At 39.4% G+C, this 21,492-nt stretch overlaps 1 protein-coding gene across 1 annotated transcript; it reads right to left on the minus strand.

The window, feature by feature from the left end:
• Positions 1 to 13,984: 13,984 nt before the first annotated feature.
• Positions 13,985 to 15,001, minus strand: LOC100028143 (mas-related G-protein coupled receptor member X4-like). The gene has a single exon (XM_001378210.2). The coding sequence runs from the start codon at positions 14,999 to 15,001 to the stop codon at positions 13,985 to 13,987; it is 1,017 nt and encodes a 338-aa protein (XP_001378247.2).
• Positions 15,002 to 21,492: the final 6,491 nt, after the last annotated feature.

The raw sequence follows: 21,492 nt of genomic DNA on the forward strand, positions 1-21,492 counted from the left end.
ATTTCTGGGATTTTAAATTTGGAGATCTTTTTCTGCAGATAACCAATGAATTTGTACAATTTCCATTTTTCCTCTTATCTTAGGATATCAAGACAATTTTCCTTGATAATTACTTGAACTATGATTTCTATCTTTGTTTTTCTTTTTATGACTTTCAGATAGTTCATTAATTCCTAATTTATTTTTTCCTTAATTTTAGGTAAGTTGTATTTTAAATGAAAAATATCACTTTTTCTTCATTTTTTTTCATTCCTTTGATTTTATTTGATTGTTTATAGATGTCTCATGGAGTCATTAGGTTCCATTTGCCCAATTCTATTTTTTATGGAATTACTTTCTTCGGTGATTTTCTGTATTCTTCCATTTGAATAGTCCTACTTTTTCAAAAGTTGTAGGGTGAAATTTTGTACATTTCCCCCATTTTTTTGCTTTCTTTATGATGCTGTTGGATGTTATTTAGTTATTTTCTTGTATTACTCTCATTGCTTTCCCCCATTTTTCTTTTAACTTTTCTTATTTTTTAAAGGTCTGTTTTAATCCTCTTAGAAGTTCTTTTTGGGTCAGACTCCCCTTTACATTTTTCTTTGAGGCTTCAGTTGTAGTTGTTTGACCTTGTTCTCTTCTTCAGTTTATTCCATGATCTTCTCTATTATCATAATAAATCTCTATCATTACTTTCCATTTTTTTGCTAACTTTTTCCATTTTATCATATAGATTTTTATTCTATATTAAAATTGGCTCTCTTTTTAGGTTGGAGAAGTCATTGTTCCGAGAAGCTCAGAAATTTGCTTCTAGTTTATAGAATTCTCAAGGTCTAGCTGCTGTCTTCTAAAGTGAAGGGACATTTATGCTTACTTGCATAGTGTGAGGTCCTCATTATTTGGTTGTACAGTTTAGATTCTCACTGATGACTTGTACTGGTTAAGGGTCCTGTCGGCTTATTCAGTGAGGGATGGGGGGCTCCACTGTTGGCTTGTGCATTGAAGGAACTTATGGCTTCCTTGCTACTGTCTGAATAGGGCCTCACTGCTAGCTTGCTCTTAGAGCTAAACCTTGCCCTTTCCCTATAGGGGGTTGCTTTCCTTGGCTTAGGCTGCTTTCTCAGGACTGAGCTTACCTCCTATGCCAGGGAGAAAAACCTTTTGCTGCTGATTCCACTAGCTCTTCTGGGCTGGAAAACTGCTTCAATGCTCCAAAGTTTGGTAAGGAGCTTTGCTTTAATGTGGTTTTGATGAAAATTTGGGAGAGCTCAGGCAAGTTCCTTCCTTTCTCTACCATCTTGGCATTGGAAGTAGTAGAATTGATTTGACCCTGGGAATTCGTTGGTGGATTGTTCAGCTTCTTTTTCTGAGATAGGGTTGTTCAAGCATTATATATCTTCTTCTCTTAATCTGAGCAATTTATGTTTTTTAAGAAAATATTCTTAAATCTATCTCACTTAGATTGTCAGACTTATTGGTATATAATTGGGAAAAATAATTGCTAATAATTGTTTTAATTTCATGTTCATTTGTTTTTTTCCTTTTTCATTTTTAATATTAGTAATTTAGTTTTCTTCTTTCTTTTTTAAAATCAAATTAACCAATTGTTTAGTTTCATGCTCAATTCATTGTTCTGCTCTTTTTCTATTTTTATTAACATAAGCACTTATAGATTCAAATTTTCCACAAATACTGCTTTGGTGGCATTCCATAAATTTTTGTATGTTGTCTCCTTGTCATTTTTTAAATGAAATTCTTATTTTATTCTCTGACCCACTTGTTTTTTAGAAAAAAGTCATTTACTTTCTGATTTATTGTAAGTTTTTCTTTTCTACAGTCTTTTGTTGAATGGAATTTTTATAGCATTATGATCTAAAAAGGATGTATTTAATATTTCTGCTTTTCTTCACTTGGTTGTAAGTTTTTATTCCATATTACATGATCAATTTTTATAAAGGTGTAATGTACTATTGAGAAAAAGATATATTCTTTTCTATTCCCATTCAGTTTTTTTCCAGAAGTTTATCATATCAAAGTATTCTAAAATTCTATTCATCAACTTATTTCTTTTTTTTTTTTGGTTGTATTTGTCTAGTTCTGAGAGGAGAAGATAGAGATCCCTCTATCCTTCACTAGTATTGTTTTACTCTCCATTTCCTTCTATAACACATATAATTTCTCCTGCAGGAATTTGGATACTATTCCATCAGGTTCATATGTTTTTAATGTTGATATTATTTCATTGTCCATGGTGTTTTTCATAAAGGTGTTATTTAATTCCTAATCTCTCTTAATTAGTTCATTATTTTACTCACTATCTCTTTCCATCCTTTTGTTTCAAAAAAATTGTAGTTTGTTGTATTAGGTATAAGTTTGTTAATAACTGTGTAAGACCAAGGCCATACGATCCTAGGAATCTTGCTACCTGGATGATTTTTAGAATAGTAGTAGTCTCTTGGTAACCAAGGATTACGATTGTCTTTGTGCATTTTCATCTATGGTGTATAGATGAGTGTGCACAAAAACACTTGTGCGTGAAGGAGATTTAAGTGGAAAAGTTGATGCACAGAGACAATCCCACGCTTTCGGCTTTGGAAACCTGTGTCCAGTGGCACGAAAAATCATTACACCTGGAGACTTCCTCAGCTGCATTGGATGGCCATGTTTCCCTTTGTGCTCCAACACGCCCTAAGCACTCCAAAGTGCTTGGCTGCATCGCCATCTCAGTCTTTGAAACTTCTTGTTGGTTTCTTCCATCTGTTCAGCCGAAGCAGTCTTCACATGCTGGGTGAGCAAAGCCCTGGTTCACCAGGGTTCTACGACCCGATGGCTACCCTCACAAGTTTTAGCCAGCCCGTCAAAGCCATTGCCTGGCACATGGCTGCTGCTGCAGGCTAGCAGCTACTAGGAGCCACAAGTGAGAGCTGGGTGTCAGATGAGGGTCAGAGGCTGGAGAGCTGCCCTAGGAGGGCACGACCATCCTCCATACCAGAGATTCTACCCCTCCCTGAGCACCCCATACACCCCATTTTTAGAATATCCAAACATAAATAACAATCCTATATATTCAAAGTGTTTACATTATTATTTTGACTATGTTGATATGTGCTCAATATGGTCCTCAGAAAAAGAAAATTCATTTAAATTATAATATGCTTTTCCAATAGGCTATGGAGTAATGGAGTAGCATAGCAGACTTGTCAAATCTAGGTTAGAAAGGGCAATTGTGATCCATGATGAAGAAGTAGAGGAAGCGTCCAGGAGGAGGATGTCTACTGGAAAAAGAGGAGCAATAAAATTGTTCAGATAGTGTTTAGTTCAATATTCCTTCAGAAACAGGATTAAAAAGAGAATGAGGTTTTAAAATAGCAAACCAACCCCTTTGTAAAATCAGTAATAAACAGAAGTGACATATAGCATTGTTAAGCATGTTACATTTCTTTTAAACATTTTATTTCACAAGCACTTTAAGATGAATATTTACTTCCTGTTATGTTCTCTAAAATTTTTTTAGACTTGAAAAATGACTTCTGTGGGTTTATTTTGTATCCTGCAACTTTGCTAAAGTTCATTATTTCGACTATATTTTTGGTTGATTCTCTAGGATTCTTTAAGTAAATCATCATATCATCTGCAAAGAGTGACAGCTTGGTCTCCTCACTGCCAATTTTAATACCTTCAATTTCTTTTTCTCCTCTAATTGCTACTGCTAGTGTTTCTAGTACAATGTTAAATAATAGAGGTGATAATGGGCATCCTTGTTTTACTCCTGATCTTATTGGGAAGGCTTCGAGTTTATTCCCATTGCAGATGATGTTTGCTGATGGTTTTAGATATATACTGTTTATTATTTTTTGGAAAGGCCCTTCTCTTCCTATACTTTTTAGTGTTTTTAAGAAGAATAGGTGTTGTGTTTTATCAAAGGCTTTTTCTGCATCTATTAAGATAATCATGTGATTTTTGTCGGTTTGCTTGTTAATATGGTCAATTATATGGATGGTTTTCCCAATATTGAACCATCCCTGCATTCCTGGTATGAATCCTACCTGATCATAGTGGATGACCCTTGTGATGACTAGCTAGAGTCTTTTTGCTAGTATCCTATTTAATATTTTTGCATCTATATTCATTAGGGAGATTGGTCTATAGTGTTCTTTCTCTGTTTTTGATCTGCCTGGCTTTGGGATCAGTACCATGTTTGTGTCGTAAAAAGAATTTGGCAGAACCTCTTCTTGGCTTATTATGTCAGATAATTTGTATAATATTGGGATTAGTTGTTCTTTGAATGTTTGATAGAATTCATTTGTGAATCCATCTGGACCTGGGGATTTCTTCTTAGGGAGTTTTTTGATGGCTTGTTCAACTTCTTTTTCTGATACGGGGTTGTTTAGGTTATTTATTTCTTCCTCCTTTAGTCTAGTCAATTTATATTTTTGTAAGTATTCATCCATAACACCTAGATTGCCATATTTGTTGCCATATGATTTGGCATAGTAGTTTTTAATGTTTGCCTTAATTTCCTCTTCATTAGAGGTGGGGTCTCCCTTTTCATCTTGGATACTGTCAATTTGTTTTTTTCTTTCCTTTTTTTAATTAGACTTCAGATCGCTTCAACATCTCCAATGGCATGAAACAAGGCTGCGTCCTCTCTCCGGTACTATTCAACCTATACTTCACCCAAGTATTACGACATGCTGTGATGGATCTAGACCTGGGCATCTACATTAAATATGGACTAGATGGCTCACTATTTGACCTTTGCCACCTGACTGCAAAAACAAAGACAACAGAGAGACTCATCCTGGAAGCTCTCTTCACAGATGACTGTGCTCTCATGGCCCACCAAGAAAATCTTCTTCAAACTATTGTGGACAGGTTCTCTACTGCAACAAAACTGTTTGGCCTGATAATCAGCCTCAGCAAAACAGAGGGGCTGTTCCAACCCACACCAGGGAGGCCAACTAACCAGCCATGCATTACAATCGACGGCACGCAGGTTTCTAACATCAACACCTTCAAGTACCTGGGCAGCACCATCACCAATGATGGGTTCCTAGACCATGAGATCAATGTCAGGATCCAAAAGTCCAGCCAGGCATTCAGGCGGCTGCGCTCCAAAGTCCTCCAACACAGCAGTGTAAACACTGTGACAAAGCTCAAAGTGTACAACGCAGTGGTCCTCAGCTCGCTCCTGTATGGTTGTGAGACATGGACACTGTATTGGAAGCATATGAAGCAGTTGAAGCAATTCCACCAACACTCCCTCCAATCAATCATGAGGATCTGATAGCAGGACTGATTCACCAACCAGAGAGTCCTTGACAGAGCCAACTCCACCAGCATCGAAGTCCTGGTCCTCAAAACCCAGCTACGATGGTCTGGACACGTTATCCGCATGGACCCACAGTGAATACCAAGACAGATATTCTATGGTGAACTGTCAGCTGGACTCAGGAAACAAGGCCGACCAAAGAAAAGATTCAAGGATCAGCTAAAGTCCAACTTGAAGTGGGCTGGCATCACACCAAAGCAACTAGAACTCACTGCCTCTGTCAGAAGCAGCTGGCGAACCCACATTCACCATGCCGCCACCAACTTGGAAGATGAGCAACGTGGACGTCTTGCCGCTGTGCGTGAATGCCGACACCAGGCCACAACCGCACCTCCCGTAACAACTGGCAACCCATGCCCCATGTGCCACAAACTTTGCACCTCAGCCTTTGGACTCCAAAGCCATATGAGGGTACACCATAGATGAAAATGCACGAAGACAATCGTCATTCTTGATCACCAAGAGACTAATACTAATGTGTGTATGGGAGGAAGAAGATAGAAAATAGCAATGGGAAGTGGGACATTGAGGATGGCCCTTGAACAATGACAAAGTGATGGTCCATATCACCAGGATAGGATTAGTATGTGCAGTAGAGAAGTATGTAAATCATTGAGAATTGGTTGAGAAAGTTGTGAGGTATTTTACACAAATAGATTTTCCTCCTTCATATACTTCCCAATCTTGATCTTATTTTCAATGTCAGCCTTCTATTTCCCATGGATCCTGAGTCAGAGACATTATCAAACCATATTTCCTGATAGTCAACCACAATTTTACTTTAGTGAATTGTAGCCATTCCCCTTGGAATACCTTCTAGGGTCAAGAAGATCAAAACAAATCCCTGTTCTATTTGTTAGCCTTTTAAATACTGCAGTATAGCACTTTTGCACTATACAAAAGTAATACTTTATAATGACTATATAATTCCTATCGGCAACCTTCAAAGATAAAACAATTATTATTACAAATAGTCAAAGTGTATTGAGTATCATTCATCTCCTCTGAGTGCCATTACAATTCCTACTCTATAATCTTGTGATGCTAAGCTTCCCATGAGTGATTAATTCCTTCCCCTCATGAAATTAGGGAGGCCAAAGAGATGCTGGTAGAATTTTTAGGATATAAAAGCGATTTCTTGATGGTGTGAAAATGTTACTGAACTGTTTGCTAAGTCTGATTCATATTAATTTTAAAAAGAGAGGCAGAGTGATTAAACTGATTCCTGGAATGAGCAAAAGAGACAGGAACCAGATACATATTTTGTCTACACATACTAAAATCTGCCTGGATATCACTAAAGTGATCCCATTCCATAATTTAAAATTATTCAGCTTTTCAGTATGTGCTGAGAGTAATTCTTTTTTTTACACCCTTACTTTCCACCATAGAATCAATTCCATGTATAAGTTCCAAGGTACAAGAGTAGTAAGGGCTAGGCAATGAGGGTTAAGTGACTTGCCCAGAATCACCCTGCTAGGAAGTGTCTGAGGCCATATCTGAACCAAGGACTTCCCATCTATAAGCCTCGCTCTCAATCCGCTGAACCACCCAGCTGCCCTTGAGAGTAATTCTTTTGCTCCACTCCCTTCAAAATGAATTTATCTTCTCCTATTATACACAAAGAGAAGGAAGGGACAAATGAAAGAGGACACAAAGAAGATAATGGAAAAGGAAATGACACTGAGATAAGGGAATGAGGAAGGCAAGAAAAGAAGTATTTATTTCTCTATTATTCCCTCAAAATTGTCCCCTTGGGATTAGAACTTCTGTAACTTACCACAATCCCCAAAGGTGACAAAGTATGCCCGCTACTCACTTCTATACACCATCTCCTCCAGGACAGAAGGAATAGGTCTACCCACAAGTGAAGACATGCCCTTGGGGGGCCTTACCTGGAGATGGTTTTTGTGTGGACCTGGAATATGAGAACCTCTGAATGGAAATTTAGGGTACAGCAAGTGAAATCAAGATCTTAAATCGGTCCTTGTAGTTTGTGGTATGCTAGAACTGTCCAATCAGAGCACAGATGTATTAAAAGTATCCTCTTAGGGGAATTTTCTCAGCATCTCCTCATGACTCTGCTTACATTCCTCTTCCTCTGATGCCTTGTGATATACCCATTTCCATGCCATTTGGCCATATTGGATAACATTTTAAGGTCTCAGACAAGATAAGATCCTGACATGGAAGGAAGGCTTGGATCAGATGAGGGAAGACACTACTAAGTTCATAGATGATGGCAGGTAGCATGAGTCTCACATTCCTGAGGCCCCTTTAGTTTTCTAAACCTCGTTGTAGCATAAATCCATTCTTTTTGGTTCCTTCGCGCATGTCATTTCTCTGACCCCCATCCTAGCAGATATTCCTAGAAAATAGTGATCCCTAATTATCATATCATCCATTTTCATAGTGTATTATTGATGTGGGTGTGTTTGTTTGCATGTGTTTATATGTATGTTTGTACACATGGCTCCATGAGAATGTGTATGTGGATCCATCATTGGCAGTTATGACATATTTCATGCAAATGTGCTCACCTCTCCCAAATAAGGGAAAGAAGAATAGTTTCTATCAACTAATAAGTGTCTGAGGCCAAATTTGAATTCTAGTCTTCTCACTGCAAACCATTGCACTCTGCCATCTAGCTGTCTCTAAATCTATTTCTAATCCTATGGGAAAAAAATACTCCAAATCACTTGATTAGAGAAATGCAAATTTAAGAAACCCTAAAATATCACCTCAAATTGTCTAACATGATAGTAAAGGGTAATGACTAATGTTGGTGTAGTTATGGAAAAACTGGAAAAATATTGCATTGTTGGATAGATTTTTGAGGTGATCAACCATTCTGGAGAGCATGCTGGAACTATGCCCAAATTGCTGTATACCGGTACATTCCTTTTGACTCAGTACTATCCCTACTAGCTCTGTAACCCAAAAAAGATGAAGTAGAAAAAAAGAGAAAAAAGTATCCTTGTGTATGAGAATTTTTACAACAGGTATTTTTGAAGTGTAAAGAATTGGAAAATTTGGAGATGCCCATTAATTGTGGAATGGCTGAACAATTTCAAAGATTTCTACCTCCAGATACAAAAGTGATGGAGCCTAAATGCATATTGAAGCATACCATATTTTGCTTGCTTTATTTTTTACTTTTTATTTTTTCTTTCATAGTATAATGAATATATGTAAGAAGCAAATTTACTTCTTAGCACATCTCTAATAAAAGCACAAAACTTAAAGGGGAGATTTCAGGAAAACCAGGAGTGATAGCAGCAATCACAGAAGATACCATCAGATGACAGTCTCTCCCCTCTCTTCCAGCACTTGTTCATTACAGCTCAGTGATTTAACAGAGCACTAGTTCATCCTGTGAATTTTAAAACTATTCCACCCTAATCAGACCATTCTTTAGAAGATCTGATTTAGCTATTTCCTGATCAGTCACAATGGAAATACTTGGAATAACAGAATCAGGTCTTGGAAACTCTAAATTCTCCACCCTTCTTAATTTAACAAGATTTGAAAGGTCTGCATTAAACTCAAGATTTAATTATCTAAGGAAATGACCTTCAACAGACATGTGCAGAAAAAAGGACAGATCTCTGGGCTGTCCTAAGTCAAGCTAAGTCCTCATTGGTACAGATGAGATGTAGTAGTAGTCTCTAGGTAACCGAGGATGACGATTGTCTTTGTGCTTTTTCATCTATGGTGTATAGATGAGGGTGCACAAAGACACTTGTGCGTGAAGGAGATTTAAGTGGAAAAGTCGATGCACAGAGACAGTCCCACTCTCTCGGCTTTGGAAGCCTGGGTCCAGTGGCACGAAACATAACTCCAGTTATGCCTGGAGACTTCCTCAGCTGCATTGGATGGCCGTGTTGTCCTTTGTGCTCCAACACGCCCTAAGCACTCCACAGTGCTTTGCTGCGTCGCCATCTCAGCAAAAAACTAGTACATGTTTAATAAATGAAGACAAATTCATGACTAAAAATGAGTTAGATATGACATCATTGAATTTAAAATGATAGAAACAGGGAGCAGCTGGGAGGTTCAGTGGATTGAGAACCAGGCCCAGAGACAGGAGGTCCTGTGGTCAAATTTGACCTAAGACACTTCCCAGCTGTGTGACCTTGGGGAAGTCACTTAACCCCCATTGCCAAGCCCTTACCACTCCTCTGCCTTGGAGCCAATACACAGTCTTGATTCTAAGATGAGATGTAGAAAAGTGATTAAAAAATATCCATATAAGGTAGGTCACTTCCTGTCCCTTTCTCTTTCCCTGGAGAGGTGACTCTGGCTGGCAGCTTGCTAGATGTTCTGACATCTTGGGAGTAGTGGCAGTTATTTGTCTGCTTCTTGGCAGTGAGTTTTGTCCTTGACCTGATTCAGGCAGGCATCTCAGCTAAGCCCCTTTTGGAGTTCAGGTTGATTCCTTCCTCCTTCACATCCAAACCCTTACTTCCTAGATCTTCTAATCTTCCCACCTGGTATCAGCCAGGTGAGGGCAGAAATCCTTCTCCCTTTCCTTCTCCTTTCTTCTTAATCTTCTCCACTATATCAATTTAATCACCATAAAATTTGGCAGCTGACTTGAGTATTTTATTATTTGGGTTTTTCATTAGGATTTTTTATAAATAAATTTCTTGGCAACCTAAATTAATTATACATTCAGTCTCAGCCATAATTTCACCCTTTACAATAGGAGCTTGTATTCTGCCCATCCCCTAGCAAAGTAGAAACTTTCTATTCTTTTACACCATGAGTAGTAATTTCCCAGATTTCAACCTCAAGAGACTAATACCAGGAAAAAGTGTCTTCATGGCAGTTCATTCTCTCTAAATCCCCAACTGAGCTCAGAGACACCTCTAGCATCACAATGGCCCATTGTCCCCATTCTACTTGTCTTTCCCAGATTCAGTTACCTTGTGGAATTCTGAAAGTCCTGTGTCCTATGGTTTAGACAAGAAACAAGAAAGTCACCTTCAATCCTCCCAGCATAATTCTGGAAATGAGACCAAACATTCTTCCCCAAATTCAGATTCACCTGGAGAATATAGTAGAGCCTGAGATTCTGTTATTAGGAATGTAGATGAAGAAAGGAGGCCTGCTCCTGTGAACCAAGCTAAGGCTTTGCAGATGAAGGATTAACACATGCATGTATGAGTGCATTTGTTTACATATATACAGTTTACATACATAAAAAATAAGCATATATGGGATTCACTGACAACACTATTTATTGTATTACATAGATATATGCATTAGTTAAGCAAGTGAATCATAACCTAATCTATGTGTATATATACACACACAAACACAAAATTCCCAGATATCCCATCCCCATGGCATTAGTTACAGAATAACTTGAGAATATAACTTTCTCTATAAGGATCTTACTTAGGCTTCTATTCAGAGAATGATCCCACCTAGACACTTCTTATCTCTGGCAACACGAACAAATCACTTCCTTGGTAAAAGTCTTCTTCTCATCTATCCAATGGTGATTGAGGGATTGAAGAAGCATTTAGGAAATATCCTGATGGCACCCAGGCTTACTTGGCACTAAAAGATCATTAACACAGATATTCATGCCCCACTTTACCTGGGGACCCCATTATAGGTGGTAGAGATGAAGGGTCTGATGAGGACATAAATAATGCTGACAGTCTTAAGGTTCAAATCCTAATTCCAGGCCTTGGAAAACCAATGTTCTTTCTCCTTATCTAGTTCCCTGAGTCCCATGTCTGGTCTGATAGCCTAGACTTCAGCTCACCCTCCCTCACTCCCTTCCCATCAGGATGAGCACATTCTAAAGCAGCAATGCCCACAACAGCTTGCTTTACCCATTCACACATCAGTTCTCTGGGTAAGATAAGAGGAGCAAGAACCATCCTTCCTTCTCCTCTGCTCCATATGTTATATTTAAAATAGTTGTCTGCCATAAACTGTGGCAGTTAAAAGAGTGGATGCCATAAACTGTAATAATTAAAATGGTTGAGGTTGTAAACTGTAGTGAATAAAACAGTGGAAGATATAAATTATAGTAGATATAAGAGTGGGTGAGTAAATTTGTGACCAAGAAAATATGTTTCACTACAGTGTCTTGGGTTTTAAATCAAATATAAGGTTTATATAATATAAAGGCCAGTATATATAATATAAAGGCCAAATATAAGGCCAGGGAAATATTCCCAATTATGAATATACCCAAGTCAACTGGGTTTTATAGAGATTTTAATTAATAATACAATGAGAAATTAAAGAAAGAGAGAAGGAGAGAGTAAAGTAATTAATGAGAAAAGAATAGGCTGGCCCAGGGCAGCCCTGGCCAACCCAGGCCTAAGCCTTAAGAGAAAAACCAGTCAGTCCTTAATCACTCACCATAAGATTTGTCCAAGCAAGGGATTCAGAGGGACAGAGTCTCCCCAGAGGGAGTTCCAGCCAGAGTCAGCCTCCCTTGAGTGATCTCCTTAGAGATTTCCTCCAAGAGATTCTTTCTCAAGAGACCCTCCTTAGAGCCTGTCTCTCAAGAGCTCCTTCTCAAGCGATCTCCTCTTAAGAGATTCCTTTTTCTTACATAGGGGGTTTTCTCCTATGTCACCTCCCCTAAATTCTTCCATCTACCAATCACAGTAGATGTTTTCCAAAGGACAACCCATTCTAAAAACACTGCTGGGTTGACTAATCCCTTTAGTAAGTTTGAATCAGAAAAAACACTGCTGGGTCGACTAATCCCTTTAGTATGTTTGAAACAGAAAAACTTCTGAATAAATTTTCACCTCTTTGCTCCTGGCAAGTTTATAAGTTGCCTGACCTTTAATAGGTACTTAGCACCCTATTGTATTAATTCTAAAAATAGGCATGGCTTAAAGAACTTTTTGCCTCATTATAAGTATGGGTTTAAGTACTTTCATTGTTAGCAAAGAGTTTTCTCCCCGAAAGTAGTCTTAAGTACAGGTGGAGTAGAGGTCTTCCCATTTCTAATCTAAGTAGAGTTCTCACTGTCCAAATGGGGAATGTTCCCAGTAGGGAATTGTTCCAATGGAGGATTCCCCAATGGGGAAATTTTTAACATTCACAAGTCTGAGAAATTTCAAGATTCACACATGGCAACTTTCATACCCTTTTGAAGAAAGATATTGCGAGTCCTCAGTATGTCCACGACACAAAGAAGGGAAAGGATGAAGGTTACTGGCAAAGAGATGAATCATTGTCAGTCACACTGACTTCTTCACCCAAGAATCTCACTAAAGATTTATTTTTACCCCATGTGAGAAGGAAGGGAGATTGTTTGACCTTTTAAAAATCCTAATGCAATATAAAATGAGATCAGGAAAGTGAGAAGCTTTGGTTCTCCCTTGGGCTAGAGTAGACTCATTATCAAGAAGCAATCTTTTACCCAGGAGCAATTTCACAACAAAAATATTGTAAAATAGATGCTTCTCAGAGACTGATTTATCAGTGGTTGGCATTTGAAGGCAGATTTTATAACTCAAAGTAGAAGTTAATAGCTGATATGAGGAAGACAGGTCTCATTGGGGTGTACGTTATTCTTCACTATTATATACCTCTTAGAGTGCAGACCTCATCACATTTTAATTTTTCCTGCTTTCTTATTTCAGCATTTTCATCAGCAATAAATGAGGCTGCACTCAGTCATATTTCTTTATCCATTAATTTATCCCATCCCTGTCTTGGTGTTGGCTCTGACCCCTTTTGGGTTATGAACATGGCCTAATCTGATCACAAAGAGAGTATAGATTTCTGATGCCTGGAATATCTTATGGAATGTATTGTTTCTGAACAATGATCTATCCAATGCTGGCTCTGGACCTGCTGCTAATCTAGAGAAGAGGAAGGGAAAAGGAAGGAAACAAACCTTAAGTAGTTCCCACTATGTGCCAGGCACTGAGCTAAGCACTCTTACAAATTTTATGTCATTTAATTCTAACAATAATCTGGTGGGGCAAAGTCAATTATTATTACCTTTGACAGTTAAACTGAGGCAAACAGATGTTAATTGACTTTGCTAGGGTCACACAACCAGACAGTGCCTGAGACTGGTTTTTAACTCAGATCTTCCTAACTCCAAGCTTAGTGCTCTCTCTAATGTGTTACTGGCTGCTTCTGATAGGTCATGGCCAAGACTGGGTAGGTATTAGGCCTTTCAAGTTTTCTCTGGCTGCCTTCCATCTTCTGTGCTATGACTTTACTCATCAATGGCTCTCCTGTAGATTGGTGACACCAGATTCCTGGATCTCCTCCCAGTAAATCCTGGAGCCTCCAACCAGTAGGGGTTCCTGAATGCAGGCAGCATTGGTTCTGGAGTCAGGGAGACCTGAGTTCAAATCCAGATTCAGACAACAGCTTTGAGACCCTACATGAATCTCTGAACCCCCATTCTGCCTCAATTTCCTGAACCAAAAAATGGGGATGATGAGAGTACCTCCCTCCCAGGGATATAGTGAGGATTCAATGAGATATTTGTAAAGCCCTTAGGAAAGCGCCTGGCATATAGTAGGCAGTTAATAAATGCTTGTTCATTACAGTTCAAACCCCAATTACTGTCATAAGGGAAGGGAAGATAAGGAACACAAGGGAAGATCTTGTCTCCTCTCCTAGAAAGGTGAGAGGGGTGGAGGTGTTGGATGGAGGCAGGTCATTTCATGGGCTCCCTTGTCTGAGCATCTTGTTCTCATCCTCAGGATAATTTACCCACATGTTGGGGTTAGAAGTGTCCCTCCCCCCATCCCCTCCCACCTGCTCCTCCCCCAGGGCCCTCTGCAGGATCACCCTGAGCGGCTCCCTCCCTCTTTTACGCCATTGGCTGCCCAGGAAGAAGTAAATGAAAGGGTTTGCACTGCTGTTCACACAGGCCAGGAGCCTGAAGATCCTATAACGTTTTAAAGAGGAGCCGCTAAAAAACCAAACTACATCAATAACCCCCCAGGGCAGGCCGCAGAGCAGGAACACGAGGACTGTGAGCAGCACCAGGAGGTAGAGCCTGGGTGGGCGCCTGCGCTGGGAGCTGCACTGGACCCTCAGCACCAGCGTCAGGCTGGACACGCCCAGCACACAGGTGAGGAGGAAGAACCAGCCGAACTCAACGAAGCACAGAAAGGGGTAGAAATAATTGTAGAAGTGGTTCTTGTTAAGGAAATGAAGAGCCACAAATACTCCCCAATACAGGCCAGGCAGAGCCCAGAGGATGGTGCACACAGCCGCAGAGGTCTGCTTGGGCCGGTGACATCTGTACCAGAGGGGGAAGAGCACAGAGAGGCAGCGCTCGGTGCTGATCGCCGCCAGCAGGCTCAGGCCCACACAGTACGGCAGGCCTAGGAGGCAGGGCCATAAAAGCACCAGGAGAAGGTTTAATTCTCCAACAATTACCCACATGCGGAGCCCAAAGTAGCTGCCAAGGAAGAGGGCGTCGGCCGCGGCCAGGTTGAGGATGTAGACCGAGAAGGGGCTCCTCTGGGTGCGGAAGCCCAGCAGCCACAGGACGATGCTGTTCCCCACCAGCCCGATCACGGCAATGACCAGAGAGAGGATTATTATCCAGTAGTCTAAGACAGATTTTCCAGTAGCCTCACTCAGAGGATCTAAACTCCAATTTGCACTCAGCTGCACTGTGGTGTTAAGAACAGATTCCAGCTGCTCAGCTGGAGGAGACTCAGCCATGGTAGGTGGTTCCAGCCTCAGAAAGCTCAGCTCCTCTCAGTAGACCTGGAGACACCAAGACAGGGAAGTGGGTGAGAGACTGTTCCAGAGTTATGGATTCTAAGTTGGAAGGTAGAGTTATCCATTTTTAAAAAGGAAGGGAGGGGGGCAGCTGGGTGACTTTGTGGATGAAGAGCCAGACCTAGAGATGGGAGGTCCTGTGTTCTAATTTGGTCTCAGTCACTTCCTATCTGGGTGACCCTGGGCAAGTCTTTTAACCCATTTTGCCCAGCCCTTATCCCTATTCTTCCTTGGAATCAATAGACAGTATTGATTCTAAGGCAAACGTTGAAGGTTAAAAAGGAAAAAAAAACTTATCTTCTTTCTTAGAATTGATACTAAATTTTGAAGGCAGAAGATCAGTCATGACTGGGCAGTTGGGGTTAAGTGACTTGTCCAGGGTCACAAAGCTAGGCACTGGCTCAGGCCAGATTCGAATACATTCATTCCTTCCTATTGACAGGGCACTCTGTCCACTGTGCTACCTAGCTGCCCATGAGATCCTTTGTTAGATGTGGTTTGGAATAGGGTATCCCTTTACTCATATCCACATTTGAAATCATACTTTACTGTTATGCTTTAATTTCAAAAAGTCCAGAGAGGTTGGTTCTGGGACTGCCCACTGTACAGTTTAAGAGAGACTCTTGGAAAATTCTGCCATTTTTTTCTTCCAGGGTTCCATGGGTTCCAAAGGAAAGACTCTACCATGGAATACCTGGTTTTTCTTTCTCCTGCCTCTCTCACCAGCCTCTATTTGGCTAGACTATAGCCTATCTCAGAAAGACACTTTCAGAACTGGGACAGCGAGGTAAGAGTGGTCATGATTTCACTCCAACCTGAGACTTTCTGAACACTGTTAAGGGTTAAGTAAGGGATTTGATTCTGTCCTGGACAGAAGCTGAAGCCATTGAATGTCTCCTTTAATATTGCTTCATTTTCTGGAAGTAGGAATAAAGATATTTGAATCTGGCCTCAGCCAGTTCATAGCTGTGTCACCCTTGACAAATCACTTAACCCCAAGTGCCTAGCCTGCCTCCTCATTTTCCACTGATTGCCAATCTGGAGCTCATGTGTGAGAACCCAATCAGAACCTGGTATAGAAAAGAACAGAAATTATCCTACCTTATCTCTCACATCTACAATATAGAGCAGGAGAACAAGCTGAGGCAATCCCTTGGAGGGCTCAGGGTATAAGAGCCCAGCTCTTCTCAACTTTGGTCCCAGTTATTAGATTTCAAAGATGGCTCAAGTTCCTGTTGTTCTCTTTAGAATGTTGCCTCTTCTTCCATCATTGATTCACCAGAATTGTTAATGTCCAATGTCCCTTTCTTTAAACTCTAAATAAAAATAACAAAGTTCCTAGGCAAGAGATTCCCTGGGTACCCTTCATTGGACACTTCCTACCAAGCTGATGTCCAAAGATTAATAATGATTTCTTTTGTGCCTGAGATCTAAGGTTTGCAATCATGTAACAAGGCTATCAGTCATATGATTCTTCAACTTAAAAAGGAGACTTTAAAATGATTTGCTAAACTAGAAATGAACCCTCTTGTGCTCACACCCACCCCTTCAAGGACCACAAATCTCCCCATATATGCCTTACTATCTACCTTTTCTCCCTTTTGACTTGCCCCTTCTTACTTGCCCTAAACTTAGCTGTTCTAACTAGGTGAGCCTCACTCCTCAATGCATTCAATATCTGAGGGAAGTGGAGGCAGGCATTTAGAGATCTTGGCTAGAAATGGAGAACATTTCCCAATTGGGGACCTAAGGTTGTGATATCCTCCATCTATTCAGAAAGCCCTGAATCACTTGCTCACCACATGACCTCCAATGCTCACTCTTGCCAGTTACACAAATCTCTTTATATTGAAACAGCATTTGAAAACTCATTCAATTTATATTGATGCCTAAAGGAGAGCTTAAGATATGTTGCCGCTTCATGTGACCACTATTCTTGAATGTAGGTTTTGCAGACCTCATCAGACTGGCGATTCCGGGGCTCTACAGAGAAGACCAATCAGTTCTCCATTCCTCTGTGATTTTTATTAGTCATCTAGTAAGACAGCCTTTACCAAGCAACTGTTATGTCCCTGTGGTAAATCTTGGATACAATGAAACATACACCCCCACACACACACACACAGTGTTCCTGCTCTCATGAACTCTCAGTATAATGGAGCTGTTAGAATTGAATTATGTATGCGAAAACAAGATATAGAGAGGACATATTGGGAGTAGTCACAGAGTGAAGGGAGAAAGAAGAAGTGAAAGGCAGGAAGATAAAAGGGGAACCAAGAAAGGATTCTTGCAGGAAGTGGAACTTTAGCTGAGATTTGAGGGAAAAATACAAATGAACGAGATGATGGGAGCATAGAAAGAGCCAATTTGGACAACAGAATGACTAGGTGGTGTGTGTTTGTGAGAGGAGTTGAAGATGACACTATATACAAGATGGAAGTTCAGCAGATGGTTGGATTTCTGTAGAGGTAAGACAATTAGTTCTATTTTAGACATTTTAAGACACCTCTGGGATATTCAGTTCAAAGGTCTAAAAGTAGTTGATAAAGAGAGAATGTACATCACGAAAGAGGCTAGAGGTGTGTGTGTGTGTGTGTGTGTGTGTGTGTGTCTGTATGTGTCTGTGTCTGTGTCTTTGTGTGTGTCTGGGTGTGTATCTGTGTCTGTAGAGGGGTAAGGACTTAGAACTAAAGCTATGGGAAGTGGGATATTGAGGATGACCCTTGAGCAATGGCAAGGTGATGGTCAGAATCAACAGGACAGGATTGGGATATGGAGCAGAAGTATGTTAATCATTGAGAATTGGTTCAGAAAGATGTGAGGTACTTTACACAAATAGATTTTCGTCCTTCATATGATTGCCAATCGGACTCTTATTTTCAATCTCAGCCTTCCCTTTCCCATGGATTCTGAGTCAGAGACATTGTTAAATATCCACTGATAGCCAACCATGATTTTATTTTAGTAAATTGTAGCCATTCCCCTTGGACTACAATCTGGGGGCAAGAAGATTAAAATGAATCCATCTTCTAATTGACAGCCTTTTAAATACTTTAAATATAGCATCTTGGTGCTATACTGCAGTATTTATATACAAAAGGAATTATATATTTTAGATATATTTTATGTATATTATATAAAGAAGAAATTATGTAATTATATATACAAAAAAGTATTATATACAAAAGTAATAGTTTATAATCAGAATATAATACATATCCATAATCCTGACAGATAATACAATTATTATTACAGAAAAGCATCAAAATGTGTTGAGTATATCATTCATCTCCTCTAAGATTCATTCCAATTCCTACTCTATGATCTTGAGATGTTAAACTTCTCATGAAGGATTAATCCCTTCCCCCCATGAAATTAGGGAGGCCAAAGAGATGCTGGTAGGATATGTAGGATATAAAAGAGATTCCTTGATGGTGTGAAGATGTTACTGAATTCTTTGCTAACTCTGAGTCTTTTTAATTTTCAAAAGAGAGACAGAGTGATTAGTGTTAAACTGATTCCTGGAATGAGCAAAAGAGACAGAAACCAGATACATATTCTGTCTAAACATACTAAAATCTGCCTGGATATCTATAAAATGACCATCTTCCATAATTTCAAATTATTCAGCTTTTCTTTATGTGATGACAGTAATTCTTTTTTTTTAAACCCTTACTTTCTGTCTTAGAATCAATACCATGTATTGGTTCCAAGGCAGAAGAGTGGTAAAGACTAAGTAATGATTGTTAAGTGACTTTCCTGGGGTCACCTAGCTGGGAATTGTCTAAGGACAGATATGAACCTAGGACCTCCCATCTCTGGGCCTGGTTCTAAATCCATTGAGCCACCCAATTGCCCTTGAGAGTAATTCTTTTGCCACCTCTCCCTTCAAAATGAATTTGTCTTGTCCTTTGCACTCAAAGAGAAGAAAAGGACAACTGAAAGAGTACACAAAGAAGACAATGGAAAAGGAAATGATGCTGAGATAAGGAAATGAAAAAGGTAAGAGAAGACACACTTATTCCTCTCTTATCCTCTCAATATTGTCCTCCTGGGATTCCAACCACTGTCACTCATCACAATCCCCAAAGGTGACAAAGTATCCCTGCTACTCCCTTCTACAACATTTCCTCCAGGACAGAAGGAACAGGTCTATCCTCAAGGGAAGACATGTCCTTGGGGAGACTTACCTGGAGAAGTTTTTTGTATGAACCTGGGCTGTGAGAACCTCTGAATGGAAATTTAGGGTACATAAAGTGAAATCAAGATCTTAAATAAGTCCTTGTAGTTTGTGGTATGCTAGAACTATCCAATCAGAGCACAGAAGTATTAAAAGTATCTTCTTAGGGGAATTATCTCAGCATCTCTCCATGACTCTGCTTAAACTACTCTTCCTCTGATGCCTTGTGATCTGCCCACTTCCACTCCATAAGGCCACATGGGCTAACATTTTAAGGTCTCAGAGAAGATTTTAAATAATTCCAAGTCTATGTAATGAATAGGATTTCTCCCTGGGCTTTCTGCTTCAGGTGAAATCCTGACATGGAAGGAAGACTTGGATCAGATGAGGGAAGACACTACTAAGTTCACAGATGATGGCAGGTAGTATGAGTCTCACATTTCTGGGCCCCCTTTAGTTTCCTAAACCTCATGGTGGCATACACTCATTCTTTTTAGGTTCTTAGTTAATCTGATTGCTCTGATCCTCATCCCAGTAGATGCTACTAGAAAATAATGATGCCTAGTTATCATACCATCCCTTTTCATAGCATATTATTGCTGTGGGTGGGTATTTGCATGTGTTTATTGTACATTTGTACTTATGGCTCCATGAGAATGTATATGTGGATTCATCAGTGGCAGGGGTGATATATTTCAAGCAAATGTGGTCACCTCTCCCAAATCAGGGAAGGAGGAATACATTCAATCAGCTAATAAGTGTCTGAGGCCCAATTTGAATTCTGGTCTTTGCACTCCAAACCATTGCACTCTACCACCTAGCTGTCTCTAAAACAATTTGTAGTCCTATGAAAAAAGTACTTTAAATCACTTGATTAGAGGAATGCAAATTTAAGTAGCGCTGAAATACCACCTCAAATTGACTAACATGACAGTAAAGGATAATGACAAATGTTTGTGGAAAATTTTGGAAACTATTGCATTGTTGGATAGAGTTCTGAAGTGATCCAACCATTCCACTGAGCACTTTGGAAGTATGCTCAAATTGCTATATATTTATGCTGTATATATCCTTTGACTCAGTAATATCACTGCTAGTTCTGTATCCCAAAGAGATGAAGAAGAAAAGAGAAAAAAGGGCCTATATGTATAAGAGTAATTTCAACAGCTATTTTTGTGGTGGCAAAGAATTGGACATTTTGAGATGCCCATCAATTGTGAAATGGCTGAACAAGTTCAAAGCTTTCCACCCCAGAAGTGATGAAGCCTAAATGCAGATTGAAGCAAACTAGTTTTTGCTTGCTTTATTTTTTCACTTTTTATAGGTTTCCTTTCATAGCAAAATGAATATGTATAATAAGGAAATTTAATTAAGCACTTCCTCATTTATAGTAGCTTAGGAATCCCTTTAGTTGGATATCTTGTAACCATGTGAGTTGTAGTTAAAATATATTACTAGGCAAAAGTCTCTATATGTAACCAGATTAAGAATGTCAACCCAGCAGAATACCTGAGTTTTAATTTCAAGTGTGGGTATGTATTGTTATAGTAATGTTAAGTGTGTTATTATGTGGATCCTAAGTAAGTTACTATATTAATCCTGCATGTGTGAATCTGCTTCATGGTGTATTTTATAACAAACCAATTCATGTAAGAAGATACAGGGATAAGAAGGTCATCAAGACCAGGAGGTCCAGAAATAGACTTGTAGACCAGGAGATCTGGAAATGGTCCAGGAAATGGTCCTAGAGACCACGAGGACTGGAAATGATCTCAGAGACCTCTTGTGTGAGAGGGGGCTAGGGATAGATGTGAAACTATAAAATTGTGTGTATTCCACAATTCAGGGTTTTGAATTCAACTGGGGAATCTGAAGATCTCCGACTTCTTTGCCTTTTCCATCAAATAAAGTCAGAGACTTTATTTGCTCAGAGACTACTTTGCCTAGTCCTTTTCCCCTTCATATGAAAATATAGTTTATGAGACTGTAAATGTATGATCTGTATCAATTTGTTTGTCTCCTTAGGGAAGAGGGACGGAAAGAGGGTTACAATTTGGTGGTTAAGATAAAAATAAAACAAAACTAAAGTTAAAGATATTTTTAAATATAATTAGAAAAAAACAAGATTTTAAAAAGCATAAAAATGATGAATCGCATACATAAATCAAGTCATTTAAAATGGAGGCTGATAATTTCATCCACATTCTTGTTATTATGATATTTTGAAGTTGGAAGGTATTTCAGTAGGTTA

This window comes from Monodelphis domestica, chromosome 3 (assembly GCF_027887165.1).
Source record: "Monodelphis domestica isolate mMonDom1 chromosome 3, mMonDom1.pri, whole genome shotgun sequence".
Classification (NCBI taxonomy): Eukaryota; Metazoa; Chordata; class Mammalia; order Didelphimorphia; family Didelphidae; genus Monodelphis; species Monodelphis domestica.

What these genes read in the sequence shown, in the direction of transcription:
- LOC100028143 (XM_001378210.2), bottom strand. Translation starts at nt 15,001, where the DNA reads ATGGCTGAGTCTCCTCCAGCTGAGCAGCTGGAATCTGTTCTTAACACC.